The sequence below is a fragment of the Salvia splendens genome, chromosome 7 (assembly GCF_004379255.2).
Source record: "Salvia splendens isolate huo1 chromosome 7, SspV2, whole genome shotgun sequence".
Classification (NCBI taxonomy): Eukaryota; Viridiplantae; Streptophyta; class Magnoliopsida; order Lamiales; family Lamiaceae; genus Salvia; species Salvia splendens.
In genome coordinates this window covers 14187750-14206442 of record NC_056038.1, presented here as the reverse complement: position 1 = coordinate 14206442, position 18693 = coordinate 14187750, and the positions used below count along the sequence as shown (strand labels likewise).

The 18693-nt window shown below is 41.7% G+C and overlaps 2 protein-coding genes across 2 annotated transcripts; both read left to right on the top strand.

Annotated features, from left to right (window-relative positions):
• The first annotated feature begins 9765 nt into the window (after positions 1 to 9765).
• Positions 9766 to 12555, top strand: LOC121741508 (pectinesterase 1-like). The gene is made up of 2 exons (XM_042134288.1): positions 9766 to 10852; positions 11655 to 12555. Exons 1-2 carry the CDS (start codon positions 9832 to 9834, stop codon positions 12329 to 12331), a joined length of 1698 nt encoding a protein of 565 aa, XP_041990222.1. The 5' UTR covers positions 9766 to 9831; the 3' UTR covers positions 12332 to 12555.
• A 2028-nt stretch (positions 12556 to 14583) lies between these two features.
• LOC121741509 (alanine aminotransferase 2, mitochondrial-like) lies at positions 14584 to 18136 on the top strand. Its single transcript, XM_042134289.1, has 13 exons — positions 14584 to 14768; positions 15231 to 15332; positions 15413 to 15478; positions 15544 to 15605; positions 16071 to 16149; positions 16236 to 16340; positions 16429 to 16539; positions 16655 to 16792; positions 16860 to 16934; positions 17044 to 17164; positions 17236 to 17390; positions 17457 to 17531; positions 17621 to 18136. The coding sequence occupies exons 1-13, from the start codon at positions 14727 to 14729 to the stop codon at positions 17939 to 17941; spliced, it is 1452 nt and encodes a 483-aa protein (XP_041990223.1). The 5' UTR covers positions 14584 to 14726; the 3' UTR covers positions 17942 to 18136.
• The last annotated feature ends 557 nt before the right edge of the window (positions 18137 to 18693 follow it).

The following is an 18693-nucleotide window of genomic DNA, read 5'->3' as shown; positions in this document are numbered from 1 at the left end:
GATCACGGTGGGAAAAGCGCCTACAAGCTCCAGTACGATGATCGAGTTCTTTGTGGTAAAAGCTCGGTCCCCATACAACATCATCTTGGGAAGAGACTGGCTCAACGCAGTTCGGGCCGTTTGCTCTACTTATCACCTCACCATCAAGATCCCCACTAAAGGTTGGATAGCGGTCATCCGAGGTGATCAAAAGAGAGCAAAAGAGTGTCTGCAGATTGCGCTTAAAAGTGCCGAGCAATCAGATCGGCATCATCAAGCATAGCAATCACAGCAGCCGGAGTCAGAGGCAAGCGAAATGACCGAAGTCACACCAGAGTCGAACTCAATGACCGTTCAGTTATACGAAGATGATCCATCCAGAACGGTCAAGATCGGTTTCGCGGGAACGCCTCTACTCCGGGAAAAGACCATCCAGCTCCTCAAGGAGTACAAAGATGTCTTTGCATGGTCTCCGTTGGACATGACCGGAGTGCCCCCTGAGGTAATCACTCATCGGTTAAATATTGATCCTTCAGTCCGGCCTATAAAACAGAAGCAAAGACTCTTTGCGGCAGAAAGAAATCAAGTCACCCATGACGAAGTCCGCCAATTACTGAAAGCGGATGTATTATTCGAGGTGAAATATCCTTCTTGGGTGGCCAATCCTGTGATGATCAAGAAAAAGAAGGAGGATGGCGGATGTGCATAGATTTTACCGATCTAAACAAGCACTGTCCTAAAGATTGCTATCCCCTTCCGAACATAGATAAAAAAGTAGAAGCTTTGATCGGCTTCGAAATTTTCTGTTTTCTTGATTTATACAAAGGCTACCACCAAGTTTTAATGGATGAGAATGATGCTTCAAAAACGGCTTTCATTACTGACTTCGGCATCTTTGCTTATAAAAAGATGCCATTCGGTTTAAAGAATGCCGGAGCCACATATCAAAGGATGGTAGATAAGCTTTTTCGGCATTTGATCGGAAAAGAGGTTGAAGTGTATGTTGACGACATAGTCGTCAAAAGCAGAAGCACTTCGGAGTACGAAGACAACCTCAAATCCACCCTCGACGTGCTCAAAAAAGCCAACCTCAAACTCAATCCCCAAAAATGTACCTTTTTGGTAGATTCGGGAAAGTTTCTGGGTTGTTGGGTTTCAAAGGACGGACTCAAGGCAAATCCCTCAAAAGTTCAAGTTGTTCAGAACATGGCGATGCTGAAGTCCATACATGATGTGCAAAGGCTAACTGGATGTCTAGCCGCACTGAATAGATTCCTTTCCCAAGCAGCCGAAAAGCAACTGCCGTTCTTCAAAGTGTTGAAAAAGGCACCAAAGTTTGAGTGGGGAGCCGAGCAGAAAAAGGCTTTTGACGAGCTCAAAAGTTATTTAGCCAAGCTTCCAATTCTCTCTGCTCCAACAGATGCCGAAGTGATATTCTTATACTTAGCGGCATCAGATCAAACCATTAGCGCGGTGCTTGTACGAGAAGAAGGCCTAAAGCAGCTTCCCATCTACTTTACAAGCCGAGCATTAAGAGGTCCAGAAACAAGGTATCAACCTCTGGAAAAAATTGCTCTGGCGTTAGTAAATGCAGCAAGGAGACTGCGGCCATACTTCTATGCTCACAAGGTATGCGTCTTAACCGATCTGTCACTTCGGCAAGTTTTGACCAAGCCAGAAGCATCAGGCAGAATCGCCAAATGGGCCATAGAGTTGGGAGAACACTCAATCGAATACCTACCTCGGAAAGCCATCAAGGGACAAGCCTTGGCAGATTTTCTTACAGAGGCAAAGTTCGATCAAGTAATCCCTGTCATTGCCGAACAGAAAAATTCTGCCAATACCGAACTAGCACAGCCCCTGGAATCCGAAGTAGAGCCGCCGGATTGCTGGAGCGGATTCGTAGATGGAGCTTCGAATAAAACGGGAAGTGGAGCTGGTATTCTACTTATCGCTCCCGACGGACACGAGGTAACTTATTTACTTCGGTTCTTGTTCCCAACCACTAATAACGAAGCCGAATACGAAGCTCTCCTTGCCGGACTCCAGCTAGCGCAAAGTCTATTTATCAAGTCTCTCAAAATCCATTGTGATTCACAAGTCATAGTGAATCACCTGTTGGGTACAAGTGAAGCCCGTGATGAGAGGATGAGGAAATACTTGGACAAAGCGCAAAGCATTAGCCGAAGTTTCTCTTATTTTCGGATAATCTGCATTCCCAGAGCGGAAAACAGCCGAGCAGAAACTTTAAGTAAGTTAGCCTCATATCCAAGCTCAAAGGTGGAGGAATTGATGCACCGAAGCATTGATGAAGCTGAGGTACATTCAGTAGCCAGCTCGCCGAACTGGATGACGCCGATCTTACAGTATCTAGATCAAGGACAACTGCCCGAGGATAAGAGAGAAGCTCGGAAAATCACATGCCGAGCACTTCGGTACGAACTTCATGAAGGAGTCCTATACAGAAAGTCCTACCTTCAGCCGTTATTGCGATGTGTAGGGCCAGAAGAGACGGACTACATCCTTAGAGAAGTTCATGAAGGATCTTGCGGTAGCCACATCGGAGCTAGAGCTTTAGCTAAAAAAGTTCTGAGATGGGGGTATTATTGGCCAACTTTGGTACAAGAAGCAGTGCAGCTCGTCAAGACATGCACGAAGTGCCAAATCCATGCAAATATCCCAAGGATGCCGCAGACCGATCTATATGCTATGCAAAGCCCTTGGCCTTTTATGCAATGGGGCATAGACATAGTAGGACCACTACCACAAGCTCCTCGACAAATGAATTTCCTTATCGTTGCCGTGGATTACTTTACAAAGTGGGTAGAGGCTGAACCATTAGCTACGATAACGAGCTCGAAGGCATTGGATTTCGTCTGGAAGAACATAGTGTGCCGATTTGGCATACCCCACATCCTCATTTCGGATAATGGGACTCAGTTCACCGACAAGACATTCAAGAATTGGTGCCAAGAGCTGAATATTCAACAGCGGTTCACTTCGGTCTCCCACCCACAAGCAAACGGACAAACGGAGGTAACAAACCGTATCTTGGTGAAAGGGTTAAAAGCTCGGTTAGAACAAGCCAAAGGACAATGGGTAGAAAATCTCCCTCAAGTCCTATGGTCCTACCGAACTACACCCAAAACCTCCAACGGTGAAACTCCGTACAGTCTGGTGTACGGCACTGAAGCCGTGATTCCGGTTGAGATCGGCGTACCCAGTCCCCGAACTCTAAATTTCTCCTCAGAAATGAATGATGACGGACTGAGAGCCGAACTAGATCTGGCCGAAGAAAGAAGAGAATTGGCATGCATAAAAGCAGCCAAGTACAAGGAGCAAGTAGCCCGGTATTATAACCAAAGGGTGAAAAAGCTGCAATTTCAAGTGGGAGATCTCGTCTTGAGAAACAACGAAGTAAGCCGAGCAGAAAAGCTGGGCAAACTCGAACCCACATGGGAAGGTCCATATCGGGTGTCAGAAGTCCTCGGCAAAGGGTCTTACAAATTGACTCACGTGTCAGGAGAACAAGTACCCCGAACATGGCACATTTCCAACCTCAAGAAGTTCCATTTGTAAGAGACAGTCCGGTCAGTCAGTCTTGTGTCTAGTTCGGTCCTAGAGGTATGTGCTTTCTTTGTTTTTTACTTGTTCTTTGTGCTTGTTTTATAAAAGTTTAAAATCTTGTTCGTCCTCTTTATTTGTCTATGTGCGTTTTGTCTGTCTATGTGCGTGTCGTCTCTTACAAATGTTACTGAGGTATCTTGTTCTTCGAAGGCTGATCCCCTTTTTAGAACATATATAAGCCAACGATTGTGAGTCCAAGCTTCTAAGGAGGATACAAGACCACAATTCAGCTTAAGAAACAAGCAGTTCGTCTGAAACGAACTGCAACAGAGGGAAAGTCCGATCCACGCGATAAAACTCGCCGAATTAGGACAAGGGAAAGTCCGATCCCCAAGTTAGGACAAGGGAAAGTCCGATCCGAGCGATAAAACTCGCCAAATTAGGACACAAGCTTAGTCCGGTCAAAGAAATTTACTTCATAAGACCAAAGACGAGTCCGGTCAAAGAAGTTTACTTCATAAGACCAAAGACGAGTCCGGTCAAAGAAGTTTATTTCATAAGACCGAGGACCAAGTCCGGTCAAAGAAGTTTACTTCATAAGACCAAAGACGAGTCCGGTCAAAGAAGCTTACTTCATAAGACCGAGGACGAGTCCGGTCAAAGAAGTTTACTTCATAAGACCGAGGACGAGCACGATGAAATTTTTTCGCTGAGCTGTAAATACGCAGTGATAGAAGCGAAATGAAGATTTCATTTATTAAAACTTGTTCGGCATATAATTCTGCTGCCCTACGAGAAGGCGTTACGCCATTACAAAGGACTATTCTACTGTCCATGGTTGCTAAAGTTGAGCCATCTATTCACAAAATCCTCGTGAAACCGAGTTCGGCCATTCCGGGCAGCTGAAGAATAAGCAGGTCGACGAGATGCTCTAATCGACCTACCGCCTCTTCCCTGAGCCCGGGAAGCTCTAGCACCTCGGCGGCGAAGAGCCTCTTCACGAATCATTTGCCGATCTTGCTCACTCATAGTCACCGCTCCTCTGCGAACTTCAGTCCGTCCTCGTCTTGACGTCTCCGGTTGTTCCTGAGTTCGTTGCTGACTTGGAGTAGGGTTTTGAGCAAGTGAATCAGAGGTTTGAGCTGGAGTGCGAGCATCTGTTGGCGGGAAATGCCTAAGGAATCTCTCGATTGAGGGACGCCGGGAAAGAATGATGTCGTATCGAGAAGCCCAGCGCCGCAATGATTTCACGACTTGTTGGCAAGCCGAGCTCTCCAGCGCATTGTTCCTCCGGAGTACATGATATTCCTCCCACAGTTCGTCAACTCGTTCCTGAACTTCAGAGATGGTCATTCCCCCGCGCCTGCAGATGAAATCCTCATACGCAGTCCTCTCAGCGACGGCAGTATTCAGCTCGGCCTCCAGATCTTTCTTTTCGGACTCTAAGTCCTTATTGTCGGCCTCCAGCTTCACTAAACAAGCCAAGAGTTCGTCATTCTTCATCTGGTCAGCTATGGCTTTTTTCTCAGCTTCGTCTAAAGCGGAAGAGTACAGCCGCTTCCAGTGAAGTACCTCCAGCTCCTTAAGAGTTAAGAATACAAAGCAGCTATGTCAGTTCGGCATTTCAGTTTACTGAGCAGGTAGTAAACCACAACAGGAGTAAAAGAGAGTACGAAAAGCTATACGAAGACACAAGTGTAGAAAGAAGAATTTTTTCATTCATAAGAAAAAAATTTTTTTACACAAGGAGGGCTTCAAGGCCATTTTACAACAAGGAAGAAACTAAACTAAGAGAAGGGAGACGAAATCATACTCCGCCAGCTTCGTCTCCGGCTCCTCGGTGAGGTTCAGCTTCCTTCTCCTTGTCTGCCTCAGCTTCAGCCTCGGCCTCCCTGCTCCCCCCAGCCTGCTCGGTGCCCCCATCACCGATCTGCAGCACCTCTTGCTCGGCCTGCCCGTCTCCGGTCTGCTGATCAAGCTGCTCGGTCTCACCCTCTCCGTGGAAAATTGGAGCGGGTGAAACTGGCCCTAAGGAGGCAAAGATAGCCTCCATATTCTCGTCCCGGTCAGCTCGGCAACTACGAACTCGGTCAGCAGAAAGCAGGACCGAGGACGAAGCAAGCTCCTCAAGGAGCGGCAGACTCTGGAGACGAGCTGCTATCTCTCGGCCGTACAGCGGCAGGACGACTTCGGGCCCCTGCTCGGCATTATCGGTCATCAGTTTCAGCAGATCACCAACAAAGGCCGAAAATTGATTGCTCAGAAAGAGTTTCTCCGCGAAAGCACGGAGAACCTCCCCTTGGGCAACCACGGCGGCAGCATCCCTCCGTTTCGTCTGCTCTCGCTGGATGATGAGCTGGTTTTTGGCAAACTGGGCTTCATTCTGGGCCGAGATCCTAGCAGCTCTGGCCTTCTCAAAGTCTGCCTTAGCCTGTTCGGCCTGGTGACGAGCAGCCGCCAACTTCCTCTGCATCTCAGCATAGTCGCTGGACGCTTTAGAGAGTTCGACTGCGACGAGCTTGCTGAGCATGCTATTCCTCTGAAAATGGAAAAAGGAAAGAGTCAACAGAGGGGCCACAAAAAAAACATAGGAAAGAAGCAAAGCCAAAGAATCAAGAAGAGAAGTTACCTCGGCAAAGTCCGTTGGCCATGCAAAAGGCTCACAGACATGCTCCGAAGGGGGCGCCAAGACGATGTCTCTCTCCGGCGCTCTTGGGGGCTTCTGGGTCTTCCCCTTCCCCTTTGCCGAAGTGGACTCCGGCTTTTTTGGATCCGAAGAAGAGGTCTTCTGCCTCTTCGGATTCTTCTCGGCATCAGGCGCCGAGCTGGTAGCCTTCTGTTTCTCCGGCTCCTTAAGCTCGGAGGATTTGCGGCTAATCTTATTTAGCAAGTTCACTGCCAAAAAGCAAGAAAGCAAGGTTAGTTTTCGCCACAAAAGCAGTAAGGCACAAAAAAGAAGTCCTCACCCTCAGTCTCTTCGTCCGAAGACGAGGAGTCGAACACGAAGTCGCCCTTGACGAGCTCAGACTCCAGGTACTGCTTCCTAATCATAGGAATCTTATTGAGCTCGCCCTCGAGCTCGTCCAACGGTTCTAACCGAGGATGAGGAATCACGGACTTCGGCCCTCTCCAGGGAAAGCCCGGAGCCGCTGTCCTATTATAAAAAAAGAAGCGATGTTGCCACTTTGGCCACTTGGTTTTGCAGAAGGCCCTAAAAGGCTGTAAAGGGATCAAGTAAAACCAAGATCCTTTTCTCTTAAACTGGAAAAAATTAAGGATTGCCCTCAGAGACAGATCCTTATCTAGCCTACGCAGTTCGGTAGCAAAGGCCGATAAGTGCCTCCAAGAGTTCGGAGTCACCTGACCTAAAGGGAGTTGAAAAAAATCAAGCAGCTCTACAAAGGCAGGGGGAAGAGGGAAACGAAGCCCGCATTCCAAGCCGGCTTCATAAACGGTGGCGTAACCCTCCGGCGGCGAGTCAGCCCTATGAAGGTCGTCGGGAATCGCAACCTTCCCCCCAGGAAAAAAATATTTTTCGTGTAGGGATATCACAGTATCCTTACTCAAGATGCTGTGAAAATACTCTACGGTCTTCTCCCCGGATTCTTTCCGGCTAGAAGACCCCTTACCCCCTTTCCTACCGCTACCTGACTCAGAAGAAGAAGAAGAAGACATGGTTCTTACTCTTTGAAAGTCTGAAGAAATTCTGAAGAAATTCTTGAAAGCGGAAGGAAATTTTTACGCAAAAGAGAGAGAATGCAGAAGAAGCAATAGCAAAAGTGTTCAAATGATGAAGAAAGGACGTATTTATCAGATTCGGAGAAGATTTCAAAATCATCGCACCGTTTCGAATCCCACCTTTTCAGGATTCAACGGCCGGATTTTACTGTCGCATTTAATGCAGTCACGCGCAAGGCACGTCCCCTGACGTCAGCCTCCCCCGTACCTTTATCCAGAATGCCGAAGTGACTCGCTTCACCGAAGTGATTCACTTCGCTTTTCGGGGGGGTAGTGATGGGGTACGTACTAAACAAGCCCAATAGCAGTGACGGCCCATCAGCCCAAAGCCCAAGGAAGAGTATCAGTTCGGCATTACCAAAGAGTTCGGCCCCAGCCTACAGCTCGGTAAAAGCCGAGCAATCAAGCTCTACTCTCAGATCGGCAAAAGCTGCTCGGCAATTGTTCAGCAGTTCGGTCTCAGTATTCGACCGAACTGGGAGATAGTGGACTCATGCAGAACCTCCACGACCTCCACTACACGATCTATTTAGTGGTGTCAACTCATGCAGGATCTCATGCAGGATAGCGGACCAAACAAAGAGATAGTGGACCCATGCAGGATCTCATGACCTCCACGACATCCACGACCTAGTTAGTGGTGATGCAAGCCACGATCTTAATTCAATGTATAAATAGAACTTAGATCAGATAGACTAAAGAAGGAGGAGAAGGCTCTCTAGACATCAAATATCATATAGCAAGTCTGTATTTGTAAGCTGTAAACCAGATCAAACAATACAATCTTGCCCTCCTTTCTTCCCGTGGACGTAGATTTACCTCAGTAAATCGAACCACGTAATTCCTTGTGTCGTGATCTATATCTTTTTTACTGCATTTATTACTATCAAAAATTCGTCCAACCATCAAGTGGATATAACATGGCAAAGAAAAAAGAAATAAAAAGGAAATGTAAAAAGGAGAGAAAGATAGCACTGGACATTTTGAAATGGACATGTCGAAGAGTATCTCTTGACGCGTTCAATTATACATTCATGAGGGAATCATAATCATATCTTTATCTATCGATACAGCTGGGGGTTGGGATCATTCTCTCTTTTTTATTTGTTTTCTTTCTTTTCTATCTCATTTGAATTCAATGTGCTACCCACTAATCACTGTGTAGCTAGTGAAGTCCAACCCCAATGCTACTTGGCCAAACCCTTGCTATTTCCCACTCTTTGCAACTTGCAGCTGCCTCTATGAATATGCATATACTTCAAAAATTAATACAATATAATTGCGAATAATTTAATTACGTCTAATTTGCTATTCTCTGTAACGTGCTTCCAATACATCCTTCTATTGCGAAATCATGCCCTAATCATCTTTAGAAGAGTGGGTGACTTGAAATTTGAAAATCATACAAGATTTTTCCTTGAATGCTTTTCTATTTATATTATTAATATACATCAAGAACATTAAATAATACTAGTATTATTCACTAGGACAGGACGTATCTGATTAGGTCCAAATATCCCATAATATAGTAGACTTACGTTGAGAAAAGATAAAAGAGGATAAAGTCCAAACCTCTAAAGTTAATCTAATATACGAGACTTAATAAAAGTAAAACAGACATCTTCATGAGAGATTTTAATGCATTATACTATTGGTAGTTGATCGGTTTGTTAGACAAAATAATTAAGATGTAGTCTAGGATTGAGTTGTGATGTTATTTTAGTTGAAGTAGGTGATCATGACTAATTATCACATAATCATTCATCTATGATTGAGTTGTGGGATTCAATCTCATGAACCAAATATAATCTATATTTAATCTTGAAATATAAAATCCAATTTTAATTAATCGCAAGCTTTAATACATGTAAAGAAAAAAGAATGCAAAAATGAGAGAAAAAATTACTAGTAGATTATGAGTCACTTTTTTATGCACATATGATGAAATGTGAATATAATAATTAAGTATAATGTGAGGTCCACATATTAAATTAAATGTGTAAATCATAAACATTTTGAAATAACAAAATTGGATATTATTTCGTAGATAATTGAAGTAATATTTCAAATGATGATCATTTGAATAATTTGAAATTATAAGTACAAACAAATGCAGACACACACCTTACGGATGCAAAGGGGCTTAATTAAGCTTAACTTAAGACCCCTACTAAATATATATTTATTTTTTAATTATACAATCTCATTAAATTATTGATATTTTATGGAGTACTATTGAATATTGAGCCAAATCTCCTATAAACTCAAAAAATATACAAATAATCCTTTCAAAATTTCAAACCCTAAACTATATAGAAACTACATGATTAATTTTTGTCTCTAGTTACAGTTATAAAATATTCTTACACGGAAATTTGGGCCCCAAAAATCCTGACGTCTTTACATGAAATTCCATATTATTAATAAATGGAACTCAACTAACAAAATAGAAAAAATATTCTATAAATAGATAGTAAAGCTTGGGAGGACAGACACACAAAAAAAACCACCCGACAAGTAAAAACTCTCATTCTTCAAATATATGCGATGGATTCCGTCAACTCCTTCAAGGGCTACGGCAAAGTAGACGAGCTCGAAGAAGCCGCATTCAGAAGAAAATCTCGAAAACGCGCTATAGTCCTCTCCATTTCCCTCCTTCTACTCCTCCTCCTCATCATCGGCGTCGTCGCCGCCACTTTATCCCACAAAAAAAGCACCAACAAAGATTCCGGCGACGTCGCCGCGGCTCAGGTCGCCGCCGTCAAGTCCATCTGCAGCGTCACTCAGTACAGGGAGTCATGCATCTCCAGCCTCGACTCCTCAAACTCAACAAATCCCGCCAAAATCTTCGAGCTCTCGCTGATGGTGGCAATGGACTCTCTCAGAAAAATCGCTAACTTCTCCAACACTTATGCTGACAGAGCGGAAAATAACACGCTGGCCAAACAGGCCCTAAAAATATGCGAATCGGAGCTAAACGATGCCGTCCAGTCGCTGGAGGACACGATCTCTGCCGTGAGCGGCAGCGGCGGAGGGAAGAAGCTGAGCTCCCGCATCGACGACCTCCGGACGTGGCTGAGCGCCGCCTCGACTAATCAGGAGACGTGCCTCGAAGCGCTGGACGAGGCGGACGCGGAATTCGCCGCCGAAATCAGGGATTTGATGAAGAATTCGACGGAATTCGCGAGCAACAGCCTGGCCATCGCCACCAAAATCGTGGCGGTGATTGGGGATTTTAAGATTCCGAGCCACCGGCGGCTGCTGGGGGAGGTGCCGGAGTGGGTGGACAGGCGGATGCTGCAGGAGATCCGGCCGGCGCCGAATGTGACGGTGGCGACGGACGGGAGCGGGAATGTGAGGAGCGTGGCGGAGGCGGTGGCGCTGGTGCCGAAGAAGAGTGACGCGAGGTTTGTGATATACGTCAAGGCCGGAGAGTACGTGGAGAATATCGATATGGATAAGTCTTGCTGGAATGTGATGATTTACGGAGATGGGAAAGGCGTCACCGTTATTTCAGGCAGCCGGAATTTCGTCGACGGAACTTCGACTTTCTCCACGGCCACGTTTGGTAAGTTGATCAATAATTAATGCGATATTTACTCTTCTGCTGTGTTTTACTATTAATGCAATTCAATCAACATACAGAGCACAGCAGCTGCAGCATGCATTAATAATCGATTGCTTATTAGAGTATTTCTATACTAGACTAGATAAAATTTGTTAGGAAATATGTCTTCACCACAAGGAGACAACATAGTGATGATCAAAGTTCCATGTGATTTATGTTCCCCGCCACCTAAATGTTTTTCCAAAACCACTGCTTTTAGATCCCCAACCATGTGCATCATTTTATTAAAAGTTAGTTTTGTGGAGATAATTTGAGTTTAAAAGATGCTTCCATTTTTTAGTTTATACAATTACAACATTTCTAGTTTTTCATTAAATTCTAGTCATATATAGTACTCCATCAGCCATTTAAAACATCTTTGAATTGCTTGACTTTGTGAAGAAAAGTAAAGAGAGAAAGTGAATGGAATGTGAGACTCATATTTAATATTAACTTTATAATGAATTGTGAGTGTAAAAAGTTAGTAGAATGTGGAGTCCGCATACAAAAAATGGAATAAAATAAATGATGCTATAAATCGTGGATAATTCAAAATTGGCAAAACGACTCTTTAAATGGTGGACAAATGAAGTAAGTTTTGAGGTTGCATTGAAGTCTGTGGCAGCTGCGTTATAAATGTTGTTACCAAGTAGTCCAATTTGTAGGGCAAGCCTATGATAAATACTTGTTGGTTAGGCATTTAATTATTGTAGTAGTTAATAAAATAGACTGGCGAGCTACTAATTTATGCATGATTCCGCAGCAATTGCCGGAAGAGGATTCATCGCTCGAGACATCACGTTCAAGAACACGGCCGGGGCAGAGAAGCACCAGGCCGTGGCCTTCCGATCGGGGTCGGACGAATCAGTCTACTACCGGTGCTCTTTCAACGCCTTCCAAGATACCCTCTACCCACACTCCAACCGCCAATTTTACCGCGACTGCGACGTCGCGGGCACCATCGACTTCATCTTCGGCAACGCGGCCGTCGTATTCCAAGGGTGTAACATTCAGCCCAGGCAGCCCATGCCCAATCAATTTGTCACAATAACAGCCCAAGGCAAGATTGACCCAAACCAGAACACTGGGATTTCCATTCAACGATGCACAATAAGCCCATTGGGCACCCTTACGGCCCAAACGTATTTGGGCCGTCCGTGGAAAAATTTCTCAACTACAGTTATAATGGAAACTAACATTGGTGGATTCTTGAATCCCAAGGGCTGGATTTCATGGGTGGCAAATGTGGATCCACCCGCCTCCATTTTCTACGGGGAGTATCGGAACTCGGGTTTGGGTTCGGCTACTGCCAATCGGGTCATGTGGGCTGGATACAAGCCCGCCATGACCCCGGCTGAGGCCTCCAAATATAATGTGGAATCCTTGATTCAAGGTCCATCTTGGCTGCCTTCAACAAATGTGGCCTTTCAATCAACCTAGTCAATTAACATCAAAATAGAGGTTCATTCTGGATATACATTAATACATACATGTCCTTTGAAATATATGGAGAGCTAAAATTAAGTCGACCATTCTTACTTTTTTTTTCCTTTTCTTATTTGTTCTTTCCTTTTGTTGTCTACACCGGACCTATGTAATATTTTGTAGATGCACACTTGTGAATCTTGTTTTCTACATATTCAAAGATTGCGGTTTTACTTTAACCTCTAGCAGTTTTTATATTTTAGAGACAATATTGTATTATCATTAAATTTGAACTTAATTCCATTTAACTCTTTATATAAACTTATATTCTACAATAACAAGGAAAGTAAATAATCTATATTTAACAAGGAGTATTGATTTAGATTTTAGATTGAGTTCTTCCTTTGTAGCATTAATATTTTCTCCATTCCAAAAAAGGTAACACCTTTTTTTTATTAAAATATTTGTAAATATATTTCGACTATTTTTATGAATATATTTTTGTAAGATGGTACTGAATTATAATCAATTTAAATACAATTTACTTTTGTTCTTACAATATTGTCTACTTATAACGTTGACATATTGCAAAACTTAAAACTAAAATAGTGTTTGTGTGTATTAATAACAGATATAAAGGAGCCATACGATAGCTCATAGCCCTTCATAGATCCAGCGGACATGGTTAGAATCAATGTTTTAAAAATCGGACCGGCAAGCGAACCGGCGACGTTACTGGTTCACGGTTCAACCGGTCCAACCGGTCGAACCACCGGTCTAACCGTTTTATTGTTGCAAAAATATATAAAAATATATTAAATTTAGTAAATGATTTACAATTAATAATATATCACAAAACATTAAACCTTATAGATAACTAGTGATGTATAAATATAAATAATATTAAAATTTAGTAAATATAATCAGATATATATATTTAATATTAGTTAGTCTAGATAAAAAATTTAATATTTCATGTATTAAAATAGATAATGTTTATATTAATTTAAGAAAATTTATTTCATAAAATAATATATAATTAAATACGAATTAAGTACTTATTAATTAGTTTAGATAAGATTATTCATTAATGTCAATAGCTAGGGTATATAAATTAAGTATGTAATATAAAAAATTTATTTATAGTAAATAATGAATCTTATATGGTACTAATAATATTATAGGTGGTAAATAGAGCATCATTAAAATATAAAGGATGATAATTATATATATTATAATTAACAATTATATTAAAGAATAATAAAATTAAAATGAATTATTGGTTTTTGTAGATAAAATTAATGGTTAATGTATAAAAATATTTAATGGTTAAATTGTTCAATGAGCCCATGTGGTGGAGTGGTAGATGTCTTCTTAACTAGAAGAGAGGACATGAGTTCAACCTCTACCAACAACAAATTTTAAAAAATTTTGAAAAAAAAATAGAAAACCGGTTTCCGGTTCACGGTCCAACCGGTCCGACCGGCCGGTTCCACCGGTTCACGGCGGTTCTATGCAGTGGTGGTTTAAAGGGGTGAACCGGACCGGACTACCTACCGGTTCGCGGTCCGACCGGTCGAACCGGCCGGTCCGGTCCGATTTTTAAAACATTGGTTAGAATATTAGGCAGCCTGATTCCTGATGCTGAAACTTCAAAGTTGACATCAAATATATATAATTGTACAATATTTTTTGGTATTCGTAATATATCATGCCCATTCTAAGGCTAGATTTCATTCATGAGTTGAGTATGATATATTATGAAGCAAGTAAATAACATTTAAAAAAAACTAATTAATATGGACACTAAACGTGTAATTAATAAACCATGTATCAATTAAAGATAAAATAGAGAGATAAAAAAATACTAATATAGGCGACAATTAATTAAACCACCACTTTTTCTTTCAAATTAAATACTTATTTTTAGACTAAAATTTTTGATGAATTTTCATACTTCCCTAGTATGTCAAATATTATGGTATAACAATTTTTGTGCCACAAATGTTGTCTATAATACGAGTGATACATATTTATTGGTATTCTTGTGTGAGTGACCATAGCATGTTAGTCACGTGCGAAATGAGATATGTAACATGACGTGGAATCGATTCTGACACGAATAACTCTAGATTGGTTTCCCTATTGTTGGATTGGAATTTATTATACGTGGATTGTTTGGACAACAAGTCATTGGACAAACAGATGTCGAACGCTGCGCCGCTGTTTCTTCTTTTTTACTTTTCTTGCACCAATTTGACCCAACCTCTCCTCTACAAATAAGGCTGCTTTATTATTTCCTCTTTTCCTCTGATTTCCATCTTTACACCGCATCTCAAACGTGTCCTAGCGTCTCACTACTCCAAAAATCTCATCTTTTGTCTTCCTTCTCTGCTTCTCTTTTCCTCCAATGGCTTCTACTCCTGTTACTCGCGACACAATCAATCCCAAGGTAACATTTTTGGGATTTTTTTCCCATTTTTGTCAATTCCTGATCTGGGATTTGTCCTGTTTTTATTTCTCTAATTGTTTGAGTTCATTTTGAGTTGTATGCCCATGGCGTTTTGATGTTTTGTCCCATACAAATTATCCAAAATAGGAGTATTAAATATACACATCCACACACAAACACACACATCTTATTATTGAATTCAGTGGTATTGAGTTGCTGATGATGTGAGTGGCCAGAGACTACTGATTTCATTACTCTGTTTATGTATATTCCATCAAGATTGATATTTTATTTTATGTTACCACTTTTCTTGCTGACAAGTTATCATTTTTATAAGATATTATTGTATCTTGATCACTTTTATTTGGTTCAAGATCTTAGCTTTCTGCACATAATGTTTTTTTATTTGTTTCAAGATACTGCTTTGTGAATCTACTTATAACAATACAAATTCTTTTGAAGGTGTTGGAGTGCGAGTATGCTGTTCGTGGAGAAATCGTGATTCTTGCGCAGAAATTACAAGAAGATCTCAAAAACAACCCCGAGTCTCATCCTTTCGATGAGGTACTATACTGATTTCATTATGTAGTAGACTTTCCCTTTGCTATAATACGTTGTTTATTAGTGTTTGGTCATCTTTGTAGATACTCTACTGCAATATTGGAAATCCACAATCTCTTGGCCAGAAGCCAATCACTTTTTTCCGTGAGGTGAGGATGATGCATCGCCAGACGTTCCATCTTTACGATTATCGCTAAACATTCTGATTTTTCAGGTCCTTGCTTTATGTGACCATCCTGCTCTCTTGGATAAATCTGAAACACACAGTTTATTTAGGTAATGATATTGGTTTACCGTTCATATCGTTTTTGTCCCAAAGAACTATGGAGTTCGGAAGTGTGTGTGGATTTTCTCCTTGCTACCTAGTTGGACTTCATGTTCTTGCAATGTAATGGTGATCATGGTTTTATCTTTGGTAGTTTTGATTAATTGTAGTGATGTGAGAAAAATGTGTTCTAGTCTCTAGATGTGCAATGATATGCTAGAAAATGAATGAGGTGAAAGAAATGGTTGTGTACAGAAGAAACTGGATCAAGTGGTGTCAATTTTACAGTTGAATGTTGCTCTAAATAAGTTAAAGTTTGTTTAAAGCATGCATCACAATTGCAAAATAACTAGTTCTGGTTTGAAAATGACAGTAATACTTTGTGATTTATGTGATGCCACCATTAACCATATTGTTTTTCCATCTTTCTTTTTAACGAATCTGTCTTCTGTTTTCTCATCGTGGTCTTTTTGTAGCGATGATTCCATAAAACGAGCATCTCAGATCTTAAGTCAAATTCCTGGACAGGCAACTGGTGCATATAGTCACAGTCAGGTAACACTTCCTTCTTGCTGGAATCGTTATTCTTGATCAGTATTTTGAGACTGTATATCGAACATTTCCTGTAACTACACGATTAGGGTGTCAAAGGATTACGTGATACAATTGCTGCTGGTATTGGAGCTCGTGATGGATTCCCATCTGATCCTAATGACATTTTCCTGACTGATGGTGCAAGCCCCGCGGTACAGATAAATTATACTACCTTTCCCAAATTTTTACGCTTGAGCTTCAGTAAAACCGTGAAATAAAATTCTTCCATTTTCTTGTTAGGTTCACATGATGATGCAGTTACTGATACGGTCTGAAAAAGATGGCATTCTCTGTCCCATTCCTCAGTACCCTCTTTATTCTGCTTCGATCGCCCTCCATGGAGGCACTCTCGTATGTATCACCATATATTATCGCCTCTCCCTTCTTCAATAAGATTCTGTTTAACCATCTTTCTCAAGCTAACAAATGAAGTTCTCAGACATATTTATCCAACAATGTTTCGTAGGTCCCCTATTATCTCGATGAAGCAACAGGATGGGGGCTGGAGATCTCGGAGCTTAAGAAACAGCTTGAAACAGCCAAATCTAAGGGCATTTGTGTCCGGGCATTGGTGGTTATAAATCCTGGCAATCCTACCGGGCAGGTACACTTATATAGGACGACAACTTTTCATCTCTTACAACCTTGTCTAACATTTGATATGTCTAAAGGTTCTGGCTGAAAACAACCAAAAGCAAATTGTGGAGTTTTGTAAGAAGGAAGGACTTGTTCTTCTCGCAGATGAGGTGATAAAAGTCTAATATCCCGAAAAGCAATATAGTGCGATTTTCAGGTCGAGTTAGTAGTTTAAAGGCTTCTAGACGAGGCTAATACTCGGAGGATGATTGCGTGCAGGTTTACCAGGAAAATGTTTATGTCCCGGACAAGAAGTTCTACTCTTTTAAGAAGGTTGCGCGGTCAATGGGCTATGGGGAGAAAGATATTACCTTGGTCTCGTTCCAGTCCGTCTCCAAAGGTATAGTTTTGAAGATTCTTATGCATGTTGTAAGATCTATATGTAAATTTTTTTGTTCTTCTCCTCCCCAGGCTATTACGGAGAATGTGGGAAACGAGGAGGTTACATGGAGATCACCGGGTTTAGCCCCGAGGTTAGGGAGCAGATATACAAACTGGCATCAGTCAACCTTTGTTCCAACATATCTGGACAGATTCTTGCAAGTCTTGTCATGAGCCCACCAAAGGTAAGAAGATTAGTACTGTCTCTTGCTAGAAACTGCGGTCACGTCTCATTTTTGTAATATGTTTAGGCCGGAGACCAATGCTACGAGTCTTATTCAGCAGAGAAAAACGCAATCCTGTCCTCGTTGGCTAAGCGTGCGCAGGTTAGTTAGCCTTCAACTCATATTTAAAAAAAGGGCGATTTAGGCAATTTCCTTTCCTGTCTTGAATCACGATTGTTGGCGATGTGTAGCAACTGGAACACGCGTTGAATGGCTTAGAAGGAGTGAGCTGCAACCGAGCAGAAGGAGCCATGTATCTATTTCCGCGGATTGAGTTGCCAAAGAAGGCGGTAGAGGCGGCTAAAGCTGCCAAGACGGCCCCGGATACGTTCTATGCTCGTCGTCTCCTCAATGCCACGGGGATAGTAGTTGTTCCTGGCTCTGGCTTCGGACAGGCGGCTGGGACGTTGCATTTTAGGTGTACGATACTACCGCAGGAGGACCGGATTCCGGCCATCATAAGCCGTCTCACGAAATTCCATGAAGCATTCATGAAAGAATTTCGTGATTGATCTAAGAGACCATCCAAAGCTATGCCTGCAGACACCCCCTTTTTTGGTAATAATCGTAAGTTCAAATAAATTTGTTGGTTTCAGTTTATTGCACCTAAAATATGAAGGATACATTTCCGTTGTTTTAGAACTATTTTTACCCGTATTTGTTGAATTTTAACATCTATTGATCATTTAGCCTGAAATTCAATTAAACATATCTCTCACCAAAACCGTAAATTTTACTAGTATGGATGAGAATGGTTTTCTACCATTTTCACCAGCAATTGAAGCCAGCGATTTTTACCATTTGTAACCAAGATTGTCACTCAGTTAATAAGAAACGGAAGCATAGTTCAAGTTGGTGTCGTATAGTATTTTCTACCTTTTTTTCGGTTTTCATAGATAATGGAGTACTCAAATTCTTTGATAAATTGATGTAATACGTAGAATATTTGTGGATATGAACGATTTTTCTGTCATTTAAAACAATATTTTTTTTTTACTTTTGGTGAGTTTTACCATCGATTTTCGCCATTTTTAAGCCTCTGATTCTCACCAAAATTTCTCGCCAGTTTCTCCGACAGTGAAGACAACGAAACACCGTTCAAGTTAACAATAGATCATATGTAATACTCTCTCCGTCCTTAAAGAATATGCACTTCGCATTCAGCATGAGTTTTAATGCAAAATTGGTAAAGTAAGAGAGATGTAGAGTGAAAAAGTAATTACAGTATTTTTAGTGGAGAATGAGTTTCACTTCATTAGAGAGA

What these genes read in the sequence shown, in the direction of transcription:
- LOC121741509 (XM_042134289.1), top strand. Translation starts at nt 14,727, where the DNA reads ATGGCTTCTACTCCTGTTACTCGCGACACAATCAATCCCAAG. An exon ending in GTGCATATAGTCACAGTCAG is followed by an intron (nt 16,150 to 16,235) that starts GTAACACTTCCT and finishes CTACACGATTAG; the next exon opens with GGTGTCAAAGGATTACGTGA. An exon ending in CGTTGGCTAAGCGTGCGCAG is followed by an intron (nt 17,532 to 17,620) that starts GTTAGTTAGCCT and finishes GGCGATGTGTAG; the next exon opens with CAACTGGAACACGCGTTGAA.
- LOC121741508 (XM_042134288.1), top strand. Translation starts at nt 9,832, where the DNA reads ATGGATTCCGTCAACTCCTTCAAGGGCTACGGCAAAGTAGACGAGCTC. An exon ending in TTTCTCCACGGCCACGTTTG is followed by an intron (nt 10,853 to 11,654) that starts GTAAGTTGATCA and finishes ATGATTCCGCAG; the next exon opens with CAATTGCCGGAAGAGGATTC.